We start from the raw sequence: 19887 nt of genomic DNA on the forward strand, positions 1-19887 counted from the left end.
GGCCAGAGGACACCAGGCTGAGCATCCTCCGTGGAGAGTGACCCCGCCTGCCTCCCCTCACAATCAACAGCTTGCTGTTTCATCAGATCACAGCCCCCCTTTCTGTTAAAGTTTAAATTATGATTTCTGGCACAAAAGAAAACTTCAGAATTTCCCCTTATATCTCAGCAAATGCTGCTTCAGGCTTTGAAAATCTCCAATAATGAGCAACACCTGATCTCTCACGACAGCCAGGCCACATTGGAACTGTTTCCTTCACTAGAGCCAAATCTCCTCTGTCAGTTCTCTTTCTAGGATGTGGAACTGCTGTGGATAGGCGGCATCTTCCTCCCCTATGAAAAGACTCTGGAAGATGGTGATGAAGCCTCCTAACCTATGTTTTCTAAATGCAACCTTTCTGGTTTATTCTACTGGTCTCTGTAAGTCATAGAATGATTTCTAGGCCCTTTGCCACCCAAGAGCTCTATCTTTGGCTGCACCTCTCTTTAAAAATGGGCTTGAGATCAGAAACCCTGTCCTCATCCTGATTGGTTCAGAGGATAGGAAAGCATCACTGCTGCAGGGCTTGATGGCTCAATGAGCAATGTGGGTGATTAAAGTATCCAGACAAACCAAGGATGCCACCCACACGGGGCATGGAGGAAATAACAACTGCAAGCATCCAGAAGGCAGAGTTGGGAGATTAATTAAGGTAAAGGACTCACCCAAAAGGGTCAGGCTGATTGATATTCTGACAGCTGCCCATAAACTCATTCATGAAATTATGGAGCTGGAGAGGTACCATGAGGTTGGGTTGGGAGCTAAAATGACTCATTTCACATAAATGTCATTAATGGAAGAAGCTAGAAATTTAAGGCCATAATTACTTGCATGCTGGAAGAGAATACAAGTCTGAGACCCTTCTGGAGAAGCACCGCTCCTTGGGTCCCCACATCCTTCGAGGTCATGCTGGGCCCCGTAGCGCCTTCTTGCCTTTGACCTCGGTCAAAGTTAACCCAAACAACAGAACGCAGAGAAGGGAAAGACAGAGCTAAGAAAAAGGAAAATGAGAGTGTGTCATGAATTCTACACAGCCATTGTAAACAATACAGAACAGGCTACAGAGTTTAGGACTCACCCATAGTGGAACCTTTGGACTCTATCCAGGAGGGATCCCAGGGTCGGTGCTCAGCTATGATGCCTTTCTGACCAAGATGGGCTTCCAGCCTCTCCATGATGTGAGTGAATGGCAAGAGAGAAGGGGGTCACAGTGAACAGTGCAGACAGGTTCTGAACTCTGCCGCCATCTAGCTGTGCGACCCTGCGTAAGTCACCACCCTTCTCTGGACCTCAGTATTCTCACCTAAGAAATGAAGGCCCGGCCTACCACTTGGCAGACTTCTGTTGTGTCTGTGATGGCGGTATGATGAAGATCTCCAATTTACATTGGAGAAACTTAGCCACAGAAGAGTGAAGTACCATGTCTAAGGTTATATAGTTCCAGAGTGGCAGAGCCAGGAGTATAACTCTGGTCTGTAGCTGAAGCTTGCTGCTCAGCTTCCTGCCTCTCCCCCTCCACTCAGAATTGCTGGCAGGGGGTCCTCCACTTCCTGTTTTTTTAAAACAGGTTTTATAAATTCATCCAATATCCACAGTGGCCAAGAGGACGGCCTTGGCATCAGGGCCACTTGGGTTCAAATCTTGGGTCTTATTAGCTGCTTGCTTTGAATAGGTGATTGAATCCCTAAGCCTCAGTTTCCTCTTCTATAAAAGGGACCCATATAGCACATCCCCCATGGGGGGAAGTTAGTAATGTATGTAAGCTACATCAAAGGGTCTCTGGCACACAGTGAATGACCAAAAGTAGAGCCATTGTTATTATTACGGTAGGAATGGCTGATATTGCTGTTGTGCACACTGAGGGGACAAGGCTTTAAAATGAAGAGGTTACCATTAGATCAGAGGGATTGGGGCCACGTATTCAGTGGCCACCTACTGCTAAACCTTGGGAACTAGAACAATGTGTCCTTTCCAACCTAAAAGTAATAGTATGCCTTAAAGAAGCCGGGCGTGGTGGCACACACCTGTAATCCCAGTACTTGGGAGGCTGAGACAGGAGAATCACAGGTACGAGGTCAGCTCCAGCAACTTAGTGAGGCCTTGTTTCAAAACAAAAAATGAAATAGGGCTGGGCTGTAGCTCAGAGGTAGAATGCACCTGAGTTCAATCCCTAGTACTGAAAAAAGGAAAAGAATAGTATGCCTAAAAGAGTCAGGTTTCCAAAAGAGTCCTAAACAGAAAGGGCACCAGAACCCATGTCCAGAAGACCCCTGCCTCTTTCCTAGTGGTAGCAGGTGAGCTCTGTTTTCCCTCTGGAGCGTCCAGTTCCTCTATGATCAGACATCCTGTTTCCCCTGTAATCCCTGAGGACCTGAGAATGCTCCCTGCTGCTCTGTCCCCCGAGTGGAGGTGGGGCCCGGGTGGGGGAGCAAAGGTGAGTGGTGTGTGACTCTTCTTGCCTCCGCTCACCTTCCTTTGAGGTGGCCTGAACCCCAGGTGCCATCTTAGAGGAGAGAAATCTTCTGCCTGTGAGCGCTGGATGTTTATGGCCTGCTGGGTTCACAGTACCCCTGGTTTTCTTCTTTGGATTATGACTGCAGATCAAGGGCAGGCATTTATGCCTCCTCCCAATTTATAGCAGTAATAATAATTATTATGCTGGCACATCGTGCTTATATTGTGCCTTTTTAATAAGGCCACTTTGTTTAGCTTCTTAATATTTAATCCTGTTTTATATTTACTTTGTGATAGCTTAAAATCAGCCCTCTTTTAATCGGTTATGTGGAGGAGGCCAAGCTGGGCCTGGGCTGGCAGGAAGTTGTTGAAAAGCTTCTAGAAGCAGGTGGCACTTTTCGCTGTGACCTTTCTAGGTAGGCTGCCACACCTAGGTAACAATTCGTTTTCTCTCTTCTTTTTCTCCCTCACCCTTGCTATTTCTATTTGCCTTGGAAGAGACCTCCTGTTTGTCATCTATGTAAGAGATGAAGAAAATGGGACCTCAAATTATCCTGCGACTCATCAGAGCTTGGGAGCTAGTTAGTGGCAGGGCCAAGGCAGGGGCTAGCTTGGTTCCTCCTAGGCTCACAGCACTAGAGAAATTCCCAAGATGCTGAGTGGGGCAAAGACCTATAAAAGGCTCCTTCATTCTTCAGGGTGAGATACCTGTGGCTATGTGCTTGATCTATCAAACTGTAGAGAGATAGGGAGGAATAACTCTTCAAGTTGGGTTTTTTTTTTTTCTGCAAGAGAAAAGTAAATCAGATGGAACATACTAGAGTTCCTCTCCAGACAGTCTCCTAGGGAAGTAACCACAACCATCAGCCGCAGTTCCATCCCGCTGCAGTACTAAGGCAGGCCAGGTGCAGGACCCTCCCTCTCCAGCTCTCATCTATCACTCACCCTTGAGCAAAACTATTCCAGAGGTGGCGTAATATGGCTGGGAGGACCCTGGACTAGTCATTCTCTGCCATATACTAGCTGTCACCTTGGGTTACCTAGTTTCAACTTGGTGGTCAGTGGGGGCAATAGCATCCAGCTTGCGTGTACCATAAGAGAACATCTGTCAGGGTTGTTACAGAGAACAGAGATTCTCTTACACTGGGTAGTGTTAAGGAGGATTTGATAAGGACACAGGCAAGGAAGTCATCAATAAACATTGGTGTATCCCAGGGAAGCAACTGTGGGGAGCTGTTATCATTGAAGGCCTGAGTATCCAAAGAGAGGAAGCAGCTTCCCCAGTCAGAGGGCAGCTGTGGGCCTTGTGACCAGACCCATGGCCTTCGGCAGCAAGATGCAGCCAGCCCTTAACACAGGAGCAACGGGGTGAATGCCCCAGCCTGGCTCTCCTCAGGTCCACCAGAGTCACCCTAGAGTTTCCCATTGGCCAGTCTCAGCAGGAAACACAGCAAAGAAGGCCTTTTGTTATACTGTTATTGGTGCTATAATAAGTCATCCTAGTGAGATTCAAAGTGATATATTAATACATGCACATATCACTTGGCATATTTCCCTCCATATCCTACCCCATGCCACCTTCTTCAGTGCCCATACATCTAAATGAGATTGGTAGTGATACCTTCATGTATATACTGGACATAACCTTCTTTTTTTATTCTTTATTTTGAAACAGGGTCTCATTGAATTATAAAGGGCCTTACTAAATAGCTGAGGCTGTCCGTGAACCATGATCCTCCTGTCTCAGTCTCCCAAGTCCTGGGATTACAAGCATGCACCACCACCCTGGCTCCATAGCCTTCTTTTCACTGGTCCTTTCCCTCAAGCCTCCTCTTCCCCCTCGGCATCTCCCTCCCCAAGTCCTCTTCCACTGTTCTAACAACTGGTTCATCTCCTTATTTGACTGAGGTCCCTTTTGTTTTCTATTTTTTCTCAGCTTCCACGAGGGAAAACATATGACTCTTGACTTTCTGAGACTGGCTGATCTCACTTAGCATAAAATTTTCTAGCTCCATCTATTTTCTTGCAAATGACATGATTCTGTTCTTTGCAAAGAACTCCTTGAGTGGGTTTGCAGAGGCCTCCTGGGGCACCAGGTGGAGAAGTACATAGAGTGAGCACATAGGAGTACCCTTAAAACTCTGTGAAGATATAACATGTGACTATAGTTCCATAAGACAGAAAAGGAGACCAGATTCAAGATAAAGTCTCTGGCCTTGAAAAAGTTGAAGAAATTTAGTCAGGGAGACAAATCTAATACATGTGAAATAAAACAAACTTTAAGAAAAAACAATTTAAGATTAGTTGGTAATATTAGCAAATATTTGTACCACTTACCATTTTACAAAGTACTTTTTACAAATATTATTCCACTTAACCCATACCAGAAGCTCTTGGAATAAATAATATCATTGTCTCCTTTTTCTAGACAAGGAAACTTGGGCTGAGAAAGGTTAAATAACTTATCCAGTCACTTGGCTGGACAAGGTATAACTAAAAGTTGAACCCAGGTTTCTGTTTAAATCCTCACAAACCACAATGTTTAAAGAGATCAGAAGAGGGCACTTGATGGACAATGGATGGTTCTGGAAGCCTCCACAGACTAGAACTGAGCCTCCAGGAATGGGTGAAATTTGAATGGATCAGCGATCCGCAAACTCTTTCTGTGAAGGACCAGGCAGTAAATGATTTGGCAGACACCACAGGGTCTCTCCCCACTCAGCTCTGCTCTGTAGAGTTGGAGCAGCCATAGTCAAGACAGCCATGGCTGTGTTCTAGTAAAACTTTATTCACAAAAGCGAGTAGCAGGCACGATTTGGCCCAAGGGCTATGTGAGGGAAGTAGTTCTCTAGGGAGAAGGTATGATGCATGATACCAGCTGGGAGAGACCAAGTGTTGGCACAGAGAGGGCACATCCAAAGCACAGTGAGGAGGGCAGTCTGACTTGGTTAGAGAGTTTCTGCAAGACACAACATGAAATAAGGGTGAATAGATAGTGTCCAAGTCCTCTGGGGCTACCTGAACAGCACCACAGACTTAAACAGAAGATAAGTGTTGATGAGGTTGGTTCTTGTGAAGCCATGAGGGAAGAGTTAGTTCTAGGCCTTGGTTCTTGACTTGCACATGGCTGTCAACTCCCTGCATCTTCACCTGGTCTGCACTCTGGATATGTCTGTGTCCATTGTCTTCTTGTAAGGATACCAGCTGTATTACATTAGGGTCCACCCTCAAGACCTCATTTTAATTTAATGACCTCTTCAGAGATCCTGTCTCCAAATACACACTTTTCGAAGTACAGGGGTTTGGGACACCAGTGTGAGTTTCTGGGAGGCACATAATTTGACCCTTAGCAGATCTCAAATTATAGGGAACTTGGGGTTCCATATCAGAGTCAGTGAGGCAGAACATTAGGAATTTTTTTTCCAAACTGGGAATGAAACCTAGAGGCATTCTACCTCCAACCTATGCCCCCAGCCCTATTTTCTATATTTTGAAACAGGGTCTCACTGAGTTTCAAAGGGCCTCACTAAGTAGTAGCTAAGGCTGTTCATGAACCGTGATCCTCCTGTCTCAGCCTTCCAAATGCTGGGATTACAAGTGTGCATCACCACATGTGGCTAGGATTTTTTTTTGCTTGTTAACCATAACTGATTAGTATGTTGAGAAAATAAATACTAATTATACCATTCATATACCAAAAAATGTTATAAGATGGGTGTCTGGCCAAGTACATGGCAGGTTAAGTTCTATCCAGGAGTGCTGGAAGCCTGGGCAATTGGGTTGTGGCTAGCTGGCTACCCCAGCACTCAACCTTTGGCTATAGCATTCCACCACTTGGGGACAGTTCAGACTAGGAGAGGAGCGCCTTCACCTCCTTCCAACCCCAGGCTGCTGCCAGGGATGACTGGCCCTGACACATCAGCCCTCTCCTTAGCAGGAAGGGAAAGGTAGACAGTGGAAAAAGTTCTTTGAGCTTGGATATGCTGGTTGTATCAAATTAATCTCTCCTCCTGAGGGATTAGCTGAAGCACTGGACATCCAGAACTCATGGCCCATTGCAATATTCAGAGTGCCCCCTTCCTTGGCAGTAGTACTGTCTTTGCATTCTCCTTTAACTCCCTCCTCTTTCCCTAGGGCCCAGACTCATCAGGAGTATACCAACTTCTCCCTTACCTATTAGCCTCCTCAAAAGACCATCCATTGATGGGCAGCATAACACCTGCTGGGCACAGAGGCAGCTACAAATTTTTCCTGTGAAGGACCAGCCCTGGTCAAATTTAGTTAGACCTTAAGTGACCACATTTTTATCAAGCTTTTCCTATTGTTAGAGGTAGCATACAGTTATTTCTGAAGTGGAACAGGAGGAGGCATTCTTGATTTTAAAGCCAAATTGTGAGCAGTGCTTCTGTATAAGAGATCTCACTGCCGAGGGCTCTGTCACTAGCCACAGCTTCTGTCCCCACAGACAGACCATGTGAACAGACAGAACTTGGTGACTGGTGACTTTGTGTTTACCTTTTTACACCTCCAAATAAAAGGCCATTCACTGTGAGATGCTCACTTAAGTGACTAAAGTTATCATTTCAATTGAAACATTGCTATCTAAAAGGGAAGCTTGAACCAAGTTGTTTATTTCAGCTTTTCACACCCAGTGCTTTTTTATAGGATTTTTTAGAAGAATACATAAAAAAGCTACTCTACTGGTTTGGAAGTTTGTTTATTCCACACTTTGTATTTTAAAGATAATTGCAAGTTGAGTGTGCATGTAATCTAAGTACTTGGGAGGCTGAAACAGGAGGATTGTAGGTTCCAGGCCAGCCTCAGCAACTTAGCGAGACTCTGTTTCAAAATAAAAAATAAAATAAGATTGAGATATAGCCCACAGGTAGAATGTTCCTGGGTTCAATCCCCAGTACAAAACAAAACAAAAGAATGCATTTGACACCAGATAGGGTCCCAGGACAGCTCCATGAAAACCCAGGGAGTAACGATTATATAAACAAAAAAGAATAAAGGTGGACTCCTGCAGGATGCAATCAGCTATTAGACATCATCCCAGGATTTTTGCAAGCATCTTTCCAGTTCTTTGCTGATGGTACCAGGGTGTGCACTTGGAAAGAATCTGTCCTTGTGCCCAGGGTCCATCTGCACTGGGTTTACAAAAGATGGTGGAGATGCTCACTGCCACTATCTCAGAAAGGTCAGATGGATCAGGTTTAGGCATATTGGCATGGGGTGGGGTTCATTCAGGAAAGCTTTGGGGAGGAGACAATAGCCCCAGAACCTGTTTTTGTTTTGTTTTGTTTTGTTTCAAACAGCTTGCATTAGATAGGAAAGTTTGGTGGGGAAATCAGGGCCCTTGCTCCTGCCAAAAAGATGAGTAAATCTGAGACACGACCCTTTACACAGGTTAAAAGTAAGTCTGACCCTTTCCTAACATGAACCAACCTTCAGAATTCCCACTAACAAGCAGCATTCAAGCAAATTCACTGCGCTCAATCTGAGTTCCAGGGGAAAGAATGAAAGAAGACTGTGAGGCTTGGCTTGGCCTCCCCTTCCCACCCTTCACTTACTCCCCATTGTACCTGCTCCCCCACCCCGGGGACACTTAGCTTCCCATCTCCATTTGCTGTTGCACGCCCATCACTCATTCCCAGAAACCTCTGCTGTAGCCTTGCAAAGGTGCCACTAATGCTGGTTTTATCAAATTCATCTCTCCTGAGGGATTAGCTGAAGCACTGGACATCCAGAACTCATGGCCCTTTGCAATATTCAGATTGTCCCCCTTCCTTGCCCCCCTGTCTTTGCATTCTCCTTTAACTCCCTCCTCTTCCACTAGGGCCCAGATCCATCAGGAGCATACAGACTTCTCCCTTACCTATTAGCCTCCTCAAAAGACCATCCACTGATGGGCAGCATAACACCTGCTGTGCCCATTTAAGCTGATTAAAAGTCAATACAAAGGTGGTTTCGCTATTATCTACCCAAAGCAGACTCTCAGATTCTGTCTCTTAAAAAGAAAACAAAATGTGAAATGTAGTATTCATTCAAAAAATATATAAAATGAATAAATATTGCTCAAAAAAGAATAGTAAGATGACCAATTGTGAAGAGAAAAACAAAGCAGATATATGTGTGTATTTGATGTAATCAGAGAACTGAGGCATTTATTGAATGGGGCTGAATGATTGGACTGATGGATGAAAGGACAAGAGATCAATGGGTCATTTTTCTACCACAAGTGGCAGAATCCAGATGTAAGGGGTGAGGGAACCCTTGAATCTACCAAGGTGGGAGTTCTACAATATGGTCCTAGCACCTGGCCAGCAGGGAAGAATGAAGGCAGACACCCATGATATAGTTTAACTTGGGCAGTGACCCCACCTGAGAAAGGGGTCCCTCCAAAAAGGGTCAGCAAAGTTTAGTGGCAGCTGCCTCCAAGGAAGCTCTCTGTCCAAACTCGCTTTTTTCTTGTTTCTTTTTTTCCTTTTTTTTTTTCTTTTTATGATACTGGGGATTGAACCCAGGGGCATTCTACTTCCAAGCTACACCTTCAGCCCTTTTTATTTTTTTTATTTTGAAACAGGATCTTACTAAATTGCCGAGGCTGACTTTGAACCTGAAATCCTCCCATCTCAGTCTCCCAAGTACTAGAATTGTTACCAGACCACACCCAACGTCCAACTCCCTTTTTAGATGTACCAGTGTAGACTGAAACCTCTACTGGAGTATGTCATTTGTTTTACTCAGGATCCATCATGTGTTGTGTTGTTAATCATGTGATTTGGGGTTTTGGTTCTATTTTGTTGTGTTTTCATATGTGTTTTGGTTTATTGCTTTTTATTTATTTGTCTTGGTTAATTTTTGGAGATGAAAATGGATGTTCTATGTGAACGCTGAGTTCCTTGTTTCTTTCTTTTGCCGTGGCTGACTGCATGTTCTCTATTGATGTCTTGTTCCTGGTTCTTGACACTGACCATCTTGTCTGTGAAAGGAGGCACTCCGGCGGGCTTGCTTGATCAGAAGAAAGGGAAGTTTGCTTGGTTTAGTCACTCCACAGAAACCCATGGTAATGTGCCCCTGTGCTCTGTGTGTACATGTGAGGGGGTTTATACCAGACTGGACGGGAGGGTGCTTCTCTGGATGGCTTGTGATGAAGTGGTTATGTGTGTGTGTACCTACATGTGTGTATGTGTATGTGTTTGTGTGTACCTGTGTGTTTCTGTGACAGGATGGTAGCCTGTCCCTCTCAAAGCCACAGGCTCATGACCTGTTCCTACCTAGAAAGTCAGCAGATGTGACCACCAGCCACAGCAGTTCCTTGGTGGAGCCCTTACTTTGGATAGCCAGCCAAGATCAAGGTCACTGCACATGTAAAGTGGTCCTGGTATAGGTAGCACATGATTTAGAAGATGATAATCTTACTCCCGAGTCCCAGGCCTGTCCACTCCTGATTTTATTTTCTTGCCACGCCTAGCACCACCACTTTTACGCCACTCCTCATGAATGAAGGCGGTTCCCTGGGAGCCAAGTGTCATGATAAAGTCAGATAGCTTTCTATACACAGCTTGGCTCTCCCAACAGCGATGCCTGGAGAGTTCAAGGGACCTGTGGCCAGAGATGGTTGAACACAGTTGGGTTGAAAGGCTGGAGTCGTCCTAGTTTTATCCTTTGTTCCTTAGCATCGATCGATCGAGCAAGGATCCTGGCAAGCTCTCAAGGTCTGTCTTCAGCTCCCAGTGCTAACACCAGCCCCGAGGTCTGGTCCCACCAGCTCCCTCAGACCTGGGACTATAAATGCTATCAAACTCAAGCCACTGTTGCCCATTTACCACCTTCTGATGGTGCCCTTGAGTCCATCTGGTATTAGAAACACTGTCTCATGCCAGGACATAGAGCAGGAACTTGGTTGACACTGGGGTACTCAAGGTGAGCATGGTCTGGAGGCCATGACACTTGCACCCTGTTCCCAGTCCTGCTCTAAACACAGCTTGTGACCTTGGACATCACATCCATCTTCTAGGCCTCACCTTCCTTACCTTAGAGCTGGGTAATTTTTAAAATCCCATCCGGCCTAATTGTCTGTGTGTTGACTTCTGGATTTATTTTTATCCAGCTTTATTGAAAAGGAGTCCCCCTGGGTTGGGGAGATCTCCTACCTGATAGTCAAATATATGGTAAGTCATGCCCTTTCTATTTGTATCTTCCATGTTCTTGAAAATGAGTCTTCTCTCACTCACCTGGTTTGTCTTCATCTGAAAGAAAAGAAAAGCCCACACACATCAACACTACCCATCCAACCAGTAGAAACCTCTTCCTGGCTATGACAGCCCTGTGGAGACTTGACACCCAGTGCCATGCCCTCTCTGACTGCAGAGTCTGGCTGCTTAAGAGCTGATATTTTCCTTACCAGATGAGCAGTTCTCATGTGTCTCGAAGGGGAGCTGAACCAGCCACCCTAGAGAAAAAATGTTGGTAACACTAAGGAACTCATGCCTTTTGAAAGGATGACAGAAGGTGATGGAGAACTTTTTTTTTTAGCTAAACTTTTATTTAGAAGACTAAATCATACTAAAAAAGAGTGACTTCTTTTAATCGACCAAGCTGTGTTCTAAGCCAGAAGACTCACTCTGTCCTGGAAATCCAGCCCAGTGCTGCCTTGGGAAAAGGCTGGCTACTGACTGGGCAAGTTGGCTCTAGTGGAATTAATGGTTTATATTCCAAGGCAACCTATTGAGATAGGAATTTCAATAGTTCTTAAAGGGGAGCCAACATCCCTTTAGGCTATCCCTGGACCACTTTTTGTGTGCATGTATGGCACTAAAGATTGACCCCAAGAACATTCTACCTCTGAGCTACACCCCTAGTTATTTTTCTTTTTTATTTGAAACAAGATCTCACTAAGTTGCTGAGGCTAGTCTCAATCCTGCTATCCTCCCATCTCAACCTCCCAAGTACTAGGATTACAGGTGTGAACCGCCATGCATGGCTCTTCAGGCCACATTTACACTTAAATTTGTGGATTCCACACTTGGGAGCCTCCATGGCTAATGTCTGCAGTGCCAGTGTGTCTCAGGAGGTGGTTCTGGTATTAACTGTTTCAGGTACCAGCCAGGGTGTAATCAACTCAAGGCTCACCATGTCCTACAGGAAAAAGGGAAATCCTTTAAATCCACTGAGTAGTTCACACAAACAGCAAACATATCCTCTCTGCAGATAATCTGGATCTTAATATTGGGAACAGAGCCCATAAAAGTTGGCAGGTGGAAAAAAGCAAAAGTTCCTCTTTCTATGTCAAGAAGATGCAAATGGAAAGCATCCATGGCTTTTTAGAGACTCCAGAGTTGAGGGTAGGGAAGGGATTCAATGGTTGGGGTTTTTTGTTTTTTTTTTCCAGATGTTTCTTATAAGGTAACAAGTTCTGATCACCAGATTCCCTCCCACATTCCCCCTAGTTAATGATGTCTTTGTCAAAAAGACTTCCCCTAGACCAGCAACAGGCAGCCAGTCTAGAAAACACCCGCAGATGGGCCATCAGAACGCTCAGCTCCTTTCTCCCAGCCAGCACTCAGTCCCCAAATTGCCTGTGTTGTGCACTAATGCTCTTCTGCTCCCTTTTCTCTCCCCACCCTCAATGCCTTGTCCTGTGGCTCTTGCAGTGAGCATGCCCACAAGTGAGACAGAGTCCGTCAACACCGAAAACGTGGCTGGAGGAGACATCGAGGGAGAAAACTGCGGGGCCAGGCTGGCGTGAGTAGGCACGGCGAACCCAGGCGCTGGGGTTTTTCCTGGGGTGTGGGCAGGGAAGCTGGCTTCTGAAGTCAGGAGGGGATGGCTCATCACTGGAGGGGCAGAGATGAGAGCTGGTAGCAAGAAACAGAAACCTCATTGCTGATCTGCGATGGGAGAGGAGGGCCTGGGGTGGAGTTTGGCCGTGGACATGGGGATAGATCTTAAAATCAAGGCAAGTTTTCAGCACAGCACTTCCGTGAGGGGCTGACTCTTGGAATTTGAGCTTCATGTCATTTTGTGACAGAAGTACAGGGCATGATGGAGGTGGCTCGGAAGTTCATTCTTCCCTATTCCCTTTCCCTCCCTTTTACAAGAGGCAGTTCAGGTTCCCCAGGTCCAGCTGGCCACCCTTTCCATTCTGTTAAGTGTGGCCTGGAAGAAAAGCAGACAGGGAAGAAACTCACTAGATGATAAGCTTGCTGCTCCTTATGCACAAGTCTAAGTTATCCTTCTGATGAAGGGAAATGGGCACCAGGCTTGAGGCCTGTGAGGCCATTCTGATCCACTTTGGGAGGTAGACACTGTTTTTCTGTTGCATCAGGACAGAACAGCTTTAAACTCAACCTGCTCACCAGAAAGAACTGCAAACAGAGGGGTCTGAGTAGGACCCGTCCCAAATAGGATGCATTCCTAACGTGCTCCAGGGCAGAGTAGTACCCTTCTTCTCCCACCTGACTCAGTACCTGGCAAATTCCAACCCTTTTTAAAAAAGTGAGCTGTGCCAGATGTAGTGGCCTACACCATTAATCCCAGTACTTGGGAGGCCGAGACAGTAGGAGTACAGGTTAGAGCCCAGCCTTAGCAACTTAGCAAGACCCTGTTTTCAAAATTTAAAAATAAATACATGAAAAGTGCTGGGGGTATAGGTCAGAGATAGAATGTCCCCGTACTCCTCCCCAAAAGGTGAGCCTCACTGAGAGCCCAAGGAGAAGAAGGGGAAACAGGGCCAAGGAGCAGGCAGCTCTGTGCAGCCAGTTTCCAGGGTGCGACAGCCTCGGTATCACTCACTCTGACAGCGGCACCGGGGAGTCTGTGCTGCAGATTTCTCAGCATTGTCGGGAAGCAATTATTGTCAAAATGTTGTTAAAATACGATGCTAATTACATTTTTAAGCAGCGGTCCAAGCCTTTTCCCTCCTCTCTTCTTTTGGAATCATACAAAACAAGCACTTGAGTTTCTGGAAGTGGGCCCCAGATAGCAACACTAAGGAAAGGTGAGAGGAAGCCTTGAGTCTGTAAGTTCTAGCTTTCTATTATTTGGCCATGATGAAGAGGGTCAGAAAAAAAAAAAAGGATCAAGAACCCTAAGTGTCTGGCTTTTGGACCTGGCCCAAGTCTCAGACTAGGGGGAGTTGGGGAGCTGGCACCGGGAAGTCACTCGACAGTACATTTCAGGAGCATGTGAGGCTCTGTTGGAAAGAGAACATGATGATCCCCCGTAGAGGGAAGCTGGCACTCTCTAGTCTATCTGTCACATCCTTGGAGGATGCAGTCGGCAGTCTTCAGGCACTGGGTAGAAATGTTCCTATTACTGCTATGCATGTCTACATTGATGCATCTACTCTGTGCATGTAAAATCCCCAATCACAGTGCCAGTTGGGCTGAGATTCTGTGAATGCTCTTTGTGGGAGAAACAGCATGGGGACCACAGGGACTGAGGGGACAGGGAGGGACCAACATTTTCAAAGCTCAAAATTAAAAGGCTTGTGGAATCAGACAATATTAGGGCTAGAACTTATCAGTGGTGAGAAGGCCTGGGTAAAGACTCAGCGTGGGGGTGAGGGCCAGAGAAAAGGAACTGCAAGAGGACACTTTGTTGGGGAGGGGACGATGGGAAAGGAAAGTGATGAGGAGGAAGGATCTGTCAGAATATGAAAAGAGAATATGATAAAAAGGCAAAGTCAAATTTGAAGCAGGGTTCCACCCCAGGAATCTTCAGGGATCATAGACAGCAGGATGCAAAGGGCCAAGGCTCAACTCTGGGCAGGGATGGAGATGCATACTTGAGATTACTGTGTAAAAGCTATCAGTGAGGTCATAGGATGAGGGCTATTTACAGAACAGTAGAAAGCAAGAGGTCAAGGGGAGGGCCTTGGGAAACACACAGAAATATAAGATTGAAACAAATGACGAAACATCAGGGGAACAGGCAGCAGCTTTGGCTGGGAGCTGAGGGCCGAGAAATACAAGGACAAAACTTGCCATTTTTAAACCTTCATCTGCCGGGCGTGGTGGCGCACGCTTGTAATCCCCGCGCTTGGGAGGCAGAGACAGGAGGATCGCGCAGGTTCGAAGTCAGCCGCACTGGCTTAAGAGACCCTGTTTCCAAATAAAAAAAATGTAAAAATAGGTCTGGGAGTGTAGCCCGGAGGTAGAAGGGCTTCCAGGAACCCCAGTACCACCAAAAAAAAAAAAAAAAAAAACCTTCATCTGACAGCATGCCCTGTCTGGTGCAGAGCAATGATGATCTGTAGCCATAAAGAAATCAACACCCTTGTCAGAGCTGGCAATAGAGTATAGTAATGGCTCTAGACAAATAAATAGGCAATTATAAATTGGGATAAGTAGTAAGAAGGAAAAGTAAATGTCATATAGGGTCAACAACCGAGGGACCTGATTAAGACTGGCAGGTTAGAAGTTTCTTTGAAGAGTTAAAATGTAAGCTGGAAATTGAAGGGTAAACATAAAGAATAAGGAAGAATGTGCTGTGTGTTCTCAGACTCCTGGGAGGGCAGAGAGTGTGGGTTGAGGTGGGAGAGAGGGCAGGGCCTGGTGGACCCCTTAATGAGTTTGGCCTTCCTCATAAGCACGTGAGAAGTCATTGAAGGGTTTTAGGGATGTGGAGGTGGGTGGAGAGGTGACTTGGTTGGTTTAGCATTCTTGAAGAGTACTTGTGTGTCAGGAAAGGAACAGGAGGAGCAGTAAGGCAGCCATCATGGCTCCCTGTGAGCGAGATGACTGCCCAGGCTTGGGTGAGAACCTCGGCAAGGAGATGGAAGGAGACAGTGGCGTCAGGGCATCCTGGAGCTCTATGCTTCCGGGTTGGAGGGAGCACTGACTGTGGGAGCCGGTCTCGGTGAAGGAGGGGTAGAAGTGTGCTCGCAAAGGGCACCCACTCAAGAAGCAGGACCGTGGACAGAAAAGGAAGACTGGATGGCGCAGAGGGGACAGCGCAGCAAGCGAAGCGTGGTTCATGGTGTGGGGACGATCTTCCCGGCCAGGTAGAAGACGAACAAGGAAAAGGATGACAAAGCTGAAGAGGAAATGAGTGCTTATGGGAAGAAATCACTGAGAAGGGGAAGGTTCGCTTCACAGACACGTTCTGAGACACTGCACACAAGAAGTGCTGATCAACTAGCCCCTATCAGCCACCAACTAGCTCTGTGACTCTGGCAGAGCACACTGCTCTGAGTCTCATCAGTCCCTTGCTGGAACCAAGGGTCCACATGCCACCTGCAGGAACACTTTTATCTCTATGACATACTGGGCTCCTATGTAAGATCTAACAGGAATAAAGTTCCACAACTGAGAAACTGCACACCAGAGGCCCATGTAGTACTAAAGGCCCCTTTTATCACTCAAATTCTTTGGTTCAACTCAGAAGTATGACACATACCTGTAATCCCAGTACTTGGGAAGCTGAGACAGGAGAATCACAGGTTCAAGGCCAGCCTCAGCAACTGAACAAGGCCCTCAGAAACTTCATAGGACCCTGTTTTAAAAATGAAATTAAGAACATAAGGCTAGGGGTGTATCTCAGTGGTAGAATGCCCCTGGGTTCAATCCCTAGTACCAAAAAAAAAAAAAAATACAGAGAAAAAGCCTTCAGTTCTATAAAGAATATAGAATCAGAAGCCGGCTCTGAAGGAGAGTTGGTGATGGGAGTCACACCCCATGGCCTGTGTCATCTCATCCTAGAGTAAAGGTTAGGTGTCATAGGACCTTGAAGGACAGTTCATACAACGCAAACCACTGAGTCATACCAGGTTCCCAAGAGATTGCTGGACAGCACCAAAGCCGCGGTGGAGAATGGCACTAATGTTCTATGGAGTCAGCATCACAGAACAACTCCACATAGGTTTCCAGCAGACTCCGTAGCCTGGGAGCACTAAAAACAGACATGGGTTGAGCCAGAGTGGAGGTTGAGTCACACAGGCCCAGCTAAAGACCGGGTGGCATGGGAATTGAAAGCCACATGGATGTGGTCATGAGGTCCAGCTGAGTAGAAGTCAAGTCTAGCATTAGCCTGGAGCCTTGGAGAAGGCTGAGTGATTGGGTGAAGACCAGGTTCCGTGATATTGCTAAAGGGATAATAGGACAGAGGCTCAGGCTGGAGAGGGCGAGTGCCTGAGTTCCATCGCCAGTATTTGAAGCAATGCCCTGCAGTGGTAAGGATCAGGATAAGTCACTTTTAGTAATAACAGCTGTGGTGGTGATAAAGTTGTGGAGTTAAGGAGACTGAGTCAGAGGGCTGTCCACGTGGACAAGAACTGCGTGCCATCTGACTTATGTTAAAGTAAATCAGGGACAATTCAGGGAAATACTATTTCACACAGCAGGTAGTAAACATATGGTGTTCATTACTCAAAAAAGGGGGGAGAGGCTGGAAATATAAATAGCTCCCAAGAAGTTCAAATATTTGTCAAATAATGACAAATGCAAATCGAGTAACTAAGCAGAAAAATTAAAAAAAGACATTTGGATTGGTGTCTGATTTTGAACCTCAAAATCAAGGAAGAAAATCATATTCTTCCAGGAGGTTTGTCCTGGAGCCCTGGGCAGTGTTAGTTACTAACTTTCTCTACCTTCTTGGTCTTCATAAATCTGCTTAAAACATGAAATGGGAAATTCACCTCACTAGAAACTTAGATGGAGAAACCTAGAATCTGAGCCACTTGTGCATGCCCTATCAAGGTTCAAAGAATCTGAAAGTTTCTGCTGTTCTGAGGACTATTTGGGATCTGCAGAGATTTGGAAAAATCAGTTGGAGGCAGCATTTGGCACAGGCTAACCAGCCCAGGATGTGGAGTGGAGGTGATGCCAAGGCACCCCAGGCTCCTGGCTGGGTTAATCACACCCTGGGAGCAACTCTCCAAACACTGAGTACTTGGCTACCACGCAGGAGGCAGAGGGCTGCCAGGCAGCGGTGCGCCTCTATCTTCATAAAGTGGGGTCCTCCAGTTAACTGCCACCTGTCCACAAGGAGTACCAAGGAATCGAGGCCTTCGGACTCCACCCACAGTTATCGTCCCAGCTCTCCCAGGGCATGGAACTTCCTTTCATCTCCAGGAAAATGCCACCTGAGCAAAAACCTCCTCTTCTTCAGTACAGGTTCATAAGTAACATGACACTTAGAGTTTCTGCTCACTGTTTAGAAAGTGTGCCACTCTTAAGAAAGGATGAATGTTTCAGGCCCAGAGAACCTCGAATTTTGCTCACAATCTCCTATGAATAATAACAAGCAAAAGAAAAAAAATAAGTCTTCAGGTATGATGCCCAGGCTTATCCATCAGGACTTGCAACTAAGTGGACTAGGAAGCCCTGTTCCATTTCCTCTTGCTCCAAATATTCTAGGATGCCAAGAAGGGACCCATTGCCGACTGCATGAACCAGGACCTCATTACGAACAGTCACCTCTGGCCCTGAGGCTTCCCTGGGCCCATGCCCAGGGCCATTTCCTTGGGAGATAAGGACACTCATTTGTATGTTTTCCTATGTGGGAGTGTTTAAGTCCTCGCTTTTGCTTGTGGCCCAGTTGGAGTGAGAAGGAGAGGGAGACTTACAGGAAAGGCAAAAATCTGTGTCAAGGCCCATGCCAGCGAACACCACTGAGACCTATCTGCACCTAAGCCTGGGGTCAGGCCAGGCTTTGGAGATGGTCTTAAGGCCAAAAGCTACAGTCACCCACTTTGGCTTATATGTAATAACAAGGAGTGAGTCACCCAAAAGCAACCCTGGGGAAGATGCTGAAGGTCCTGAGCTCAGCACGGCCCTGCTGGAAACGATAGTACCCTGGATTCCCCATTACCCAATTAGCAGCTGGAAAACATTTGTTTCCCCCTTTAAACTGTGGCTCTAAATGAAAATGCTGCCGTTGGCTGCTGGTCCCCCTCCCACACGTTCGTTAACATGTGATTAAACCCTCCAGTCCTAGCAGGCAGTCTTTGGGGTGGGAAAAGGTTATTAGCTAATGGTTCAGAGCAGTAAAGGCACTTGGCTCTGATTCTCAGGGCCCCAGAGATATAATTATCTCATGCACGATGGCTTTGCCACCTGTCACATCTTCTGGTTTAATTTTTTCAAATAAAAAATAACAAGAGGGGTTGGTGTTTTCTTGCTATGTGGCACAGCTCGCTTTGTGCTGCGCTAGGACAACACAAACACACAGCCGTCGCCTCCCAGATTCCTCTCACCGATTCGCTCATCTCCTGTCTCTTTCTGTGGTCTCTGTCTCGCACCTGCATCGTCTTTCTGCTTGTCCATCTGAGCAGTCACTCCACCTGTGGTCCCACTTGTGTTCACTCCTTTGTCCTAACACCCATCTAAGCTGACAGGTGCCTTCAAACTTATTTGATCCAGATATTTACATTCTGTCTGTGTGTCTGTCTCTCCCTCCTCTCTCTTCTCTTCCATACTTTTTGTTTACAGTCTCTCACTTGCCCTGGTCTCCCTGCCTCCTCCAGTCTCCCCTGGACTCTTTCCTGTATGGACTAGGTAGTCTCAGTACCTCCTTGAAGGTCTGACCTTTCAGTAGAACGCCCTCCCCGATGATGACCCTTTGAAAGAGGCAGCCACCCACAGGGCCCATTGGTTCTGAGGAGAAACCTAGAATGCTGACAGTCATGTGCAGCCTGAAGACCTTGGGCTCTGTGGGTGTCCACTGTGTAGCTGGCTCATTTTTTTTTATCTTTATTTTTACTTCCTCACCCAGCCTTGGTGGGTCTCCCAGCAAACAACAGTGAGGTCTGTGCTGCTGTGCCTGCCTGTGATGCTTCCGCTGCTGGGGTCTTCCCATCACAGGGGAGGCCTTACCATCCTCTGTGGCTTCTCTCTGGAGATGGCTCTTCCTAAGCCTGATTCATGGAACTTACTGGGCATAATCTGATCATTCCAGGGCATGGTACTCTCCCTTTCCAGTGACTATCATCTATACTACATACTGCTATCTATAAATTGTAAATGTCAGCTGGACTGGCCCTCAGTCTCCACATTCAAATACACATAATAGCGTTCTTTCTCTCCAGCTTCTAATTCATACCACATATCCTTCCCGTGCCTATATTTAGTTACTTGGAATCATCAAACTCCTTTGAGATTGATGGACATCCCCTATGTGAAAGAAAATTAGTATGTGTCTTTTGGTAATGTTTTTTTTTTTTTTCTTTTTCAGGCACCGGATTTCCAAATCAAAGTTCAGGTGAGAGAGAGACATATTGCCCTCCTTTTCTTCTGCCTACCACCTTGGTCTTCAGCTACCATTTTGGATAACCCAGTGTAACCCCTTCCAGTCTCAGAGGATAGAGCAAGGGTGTTTTTCTAAAGGGATCCTGTGTTCTTTTTGTATAGCTGTCAAAGAGAGGCTCATGGATCCGATGAGGCAAAT

General features: G+C 46.3%; 1 protein-coding gene across 1 annotated transcript in view; it reads left to right on the plus strand.

Moving 5' to 3' along the window:
* Positions 1 to 19887, plus strand: part of CACNA1C (calcium voltage-gated channel subunit alpha1 C) — a gene marked incomplete at both ends in the record, with an annotated part of 767761 nt that overhangs the window by 609010 nt on the left and 138864 nt on the right. The window contains 3 exons of the mRNA XM_080704956.1: positions 9488 to 9562; positions 12153 to 12243; positions 19675 to 19701. Coding sequence (XP_080561082.1) covers positions 9488 to 9562; positions 12153 to 12243; positions 19675 to 19701 — 193 coding nt within the window. The remainder of the gene's footprint in view (positions 1 to 9487; positions 9563 to 12152; positions 12244 to 19674; positions 19702 to 19887) is intronic.

Source organism: Muscardinus avellanarius (assembly GCF_963383645.1).
Source record: "Muscardinus avellanarius genome assembly, chromosome: 11".
NCBI classification, from domain to species: domain Eukaryota; kingdom Metazoa; phylum Chordata; class Mammalia; order Rodentia; family Gliridae; genus Muscardinus; species Muscardinus avellanarius.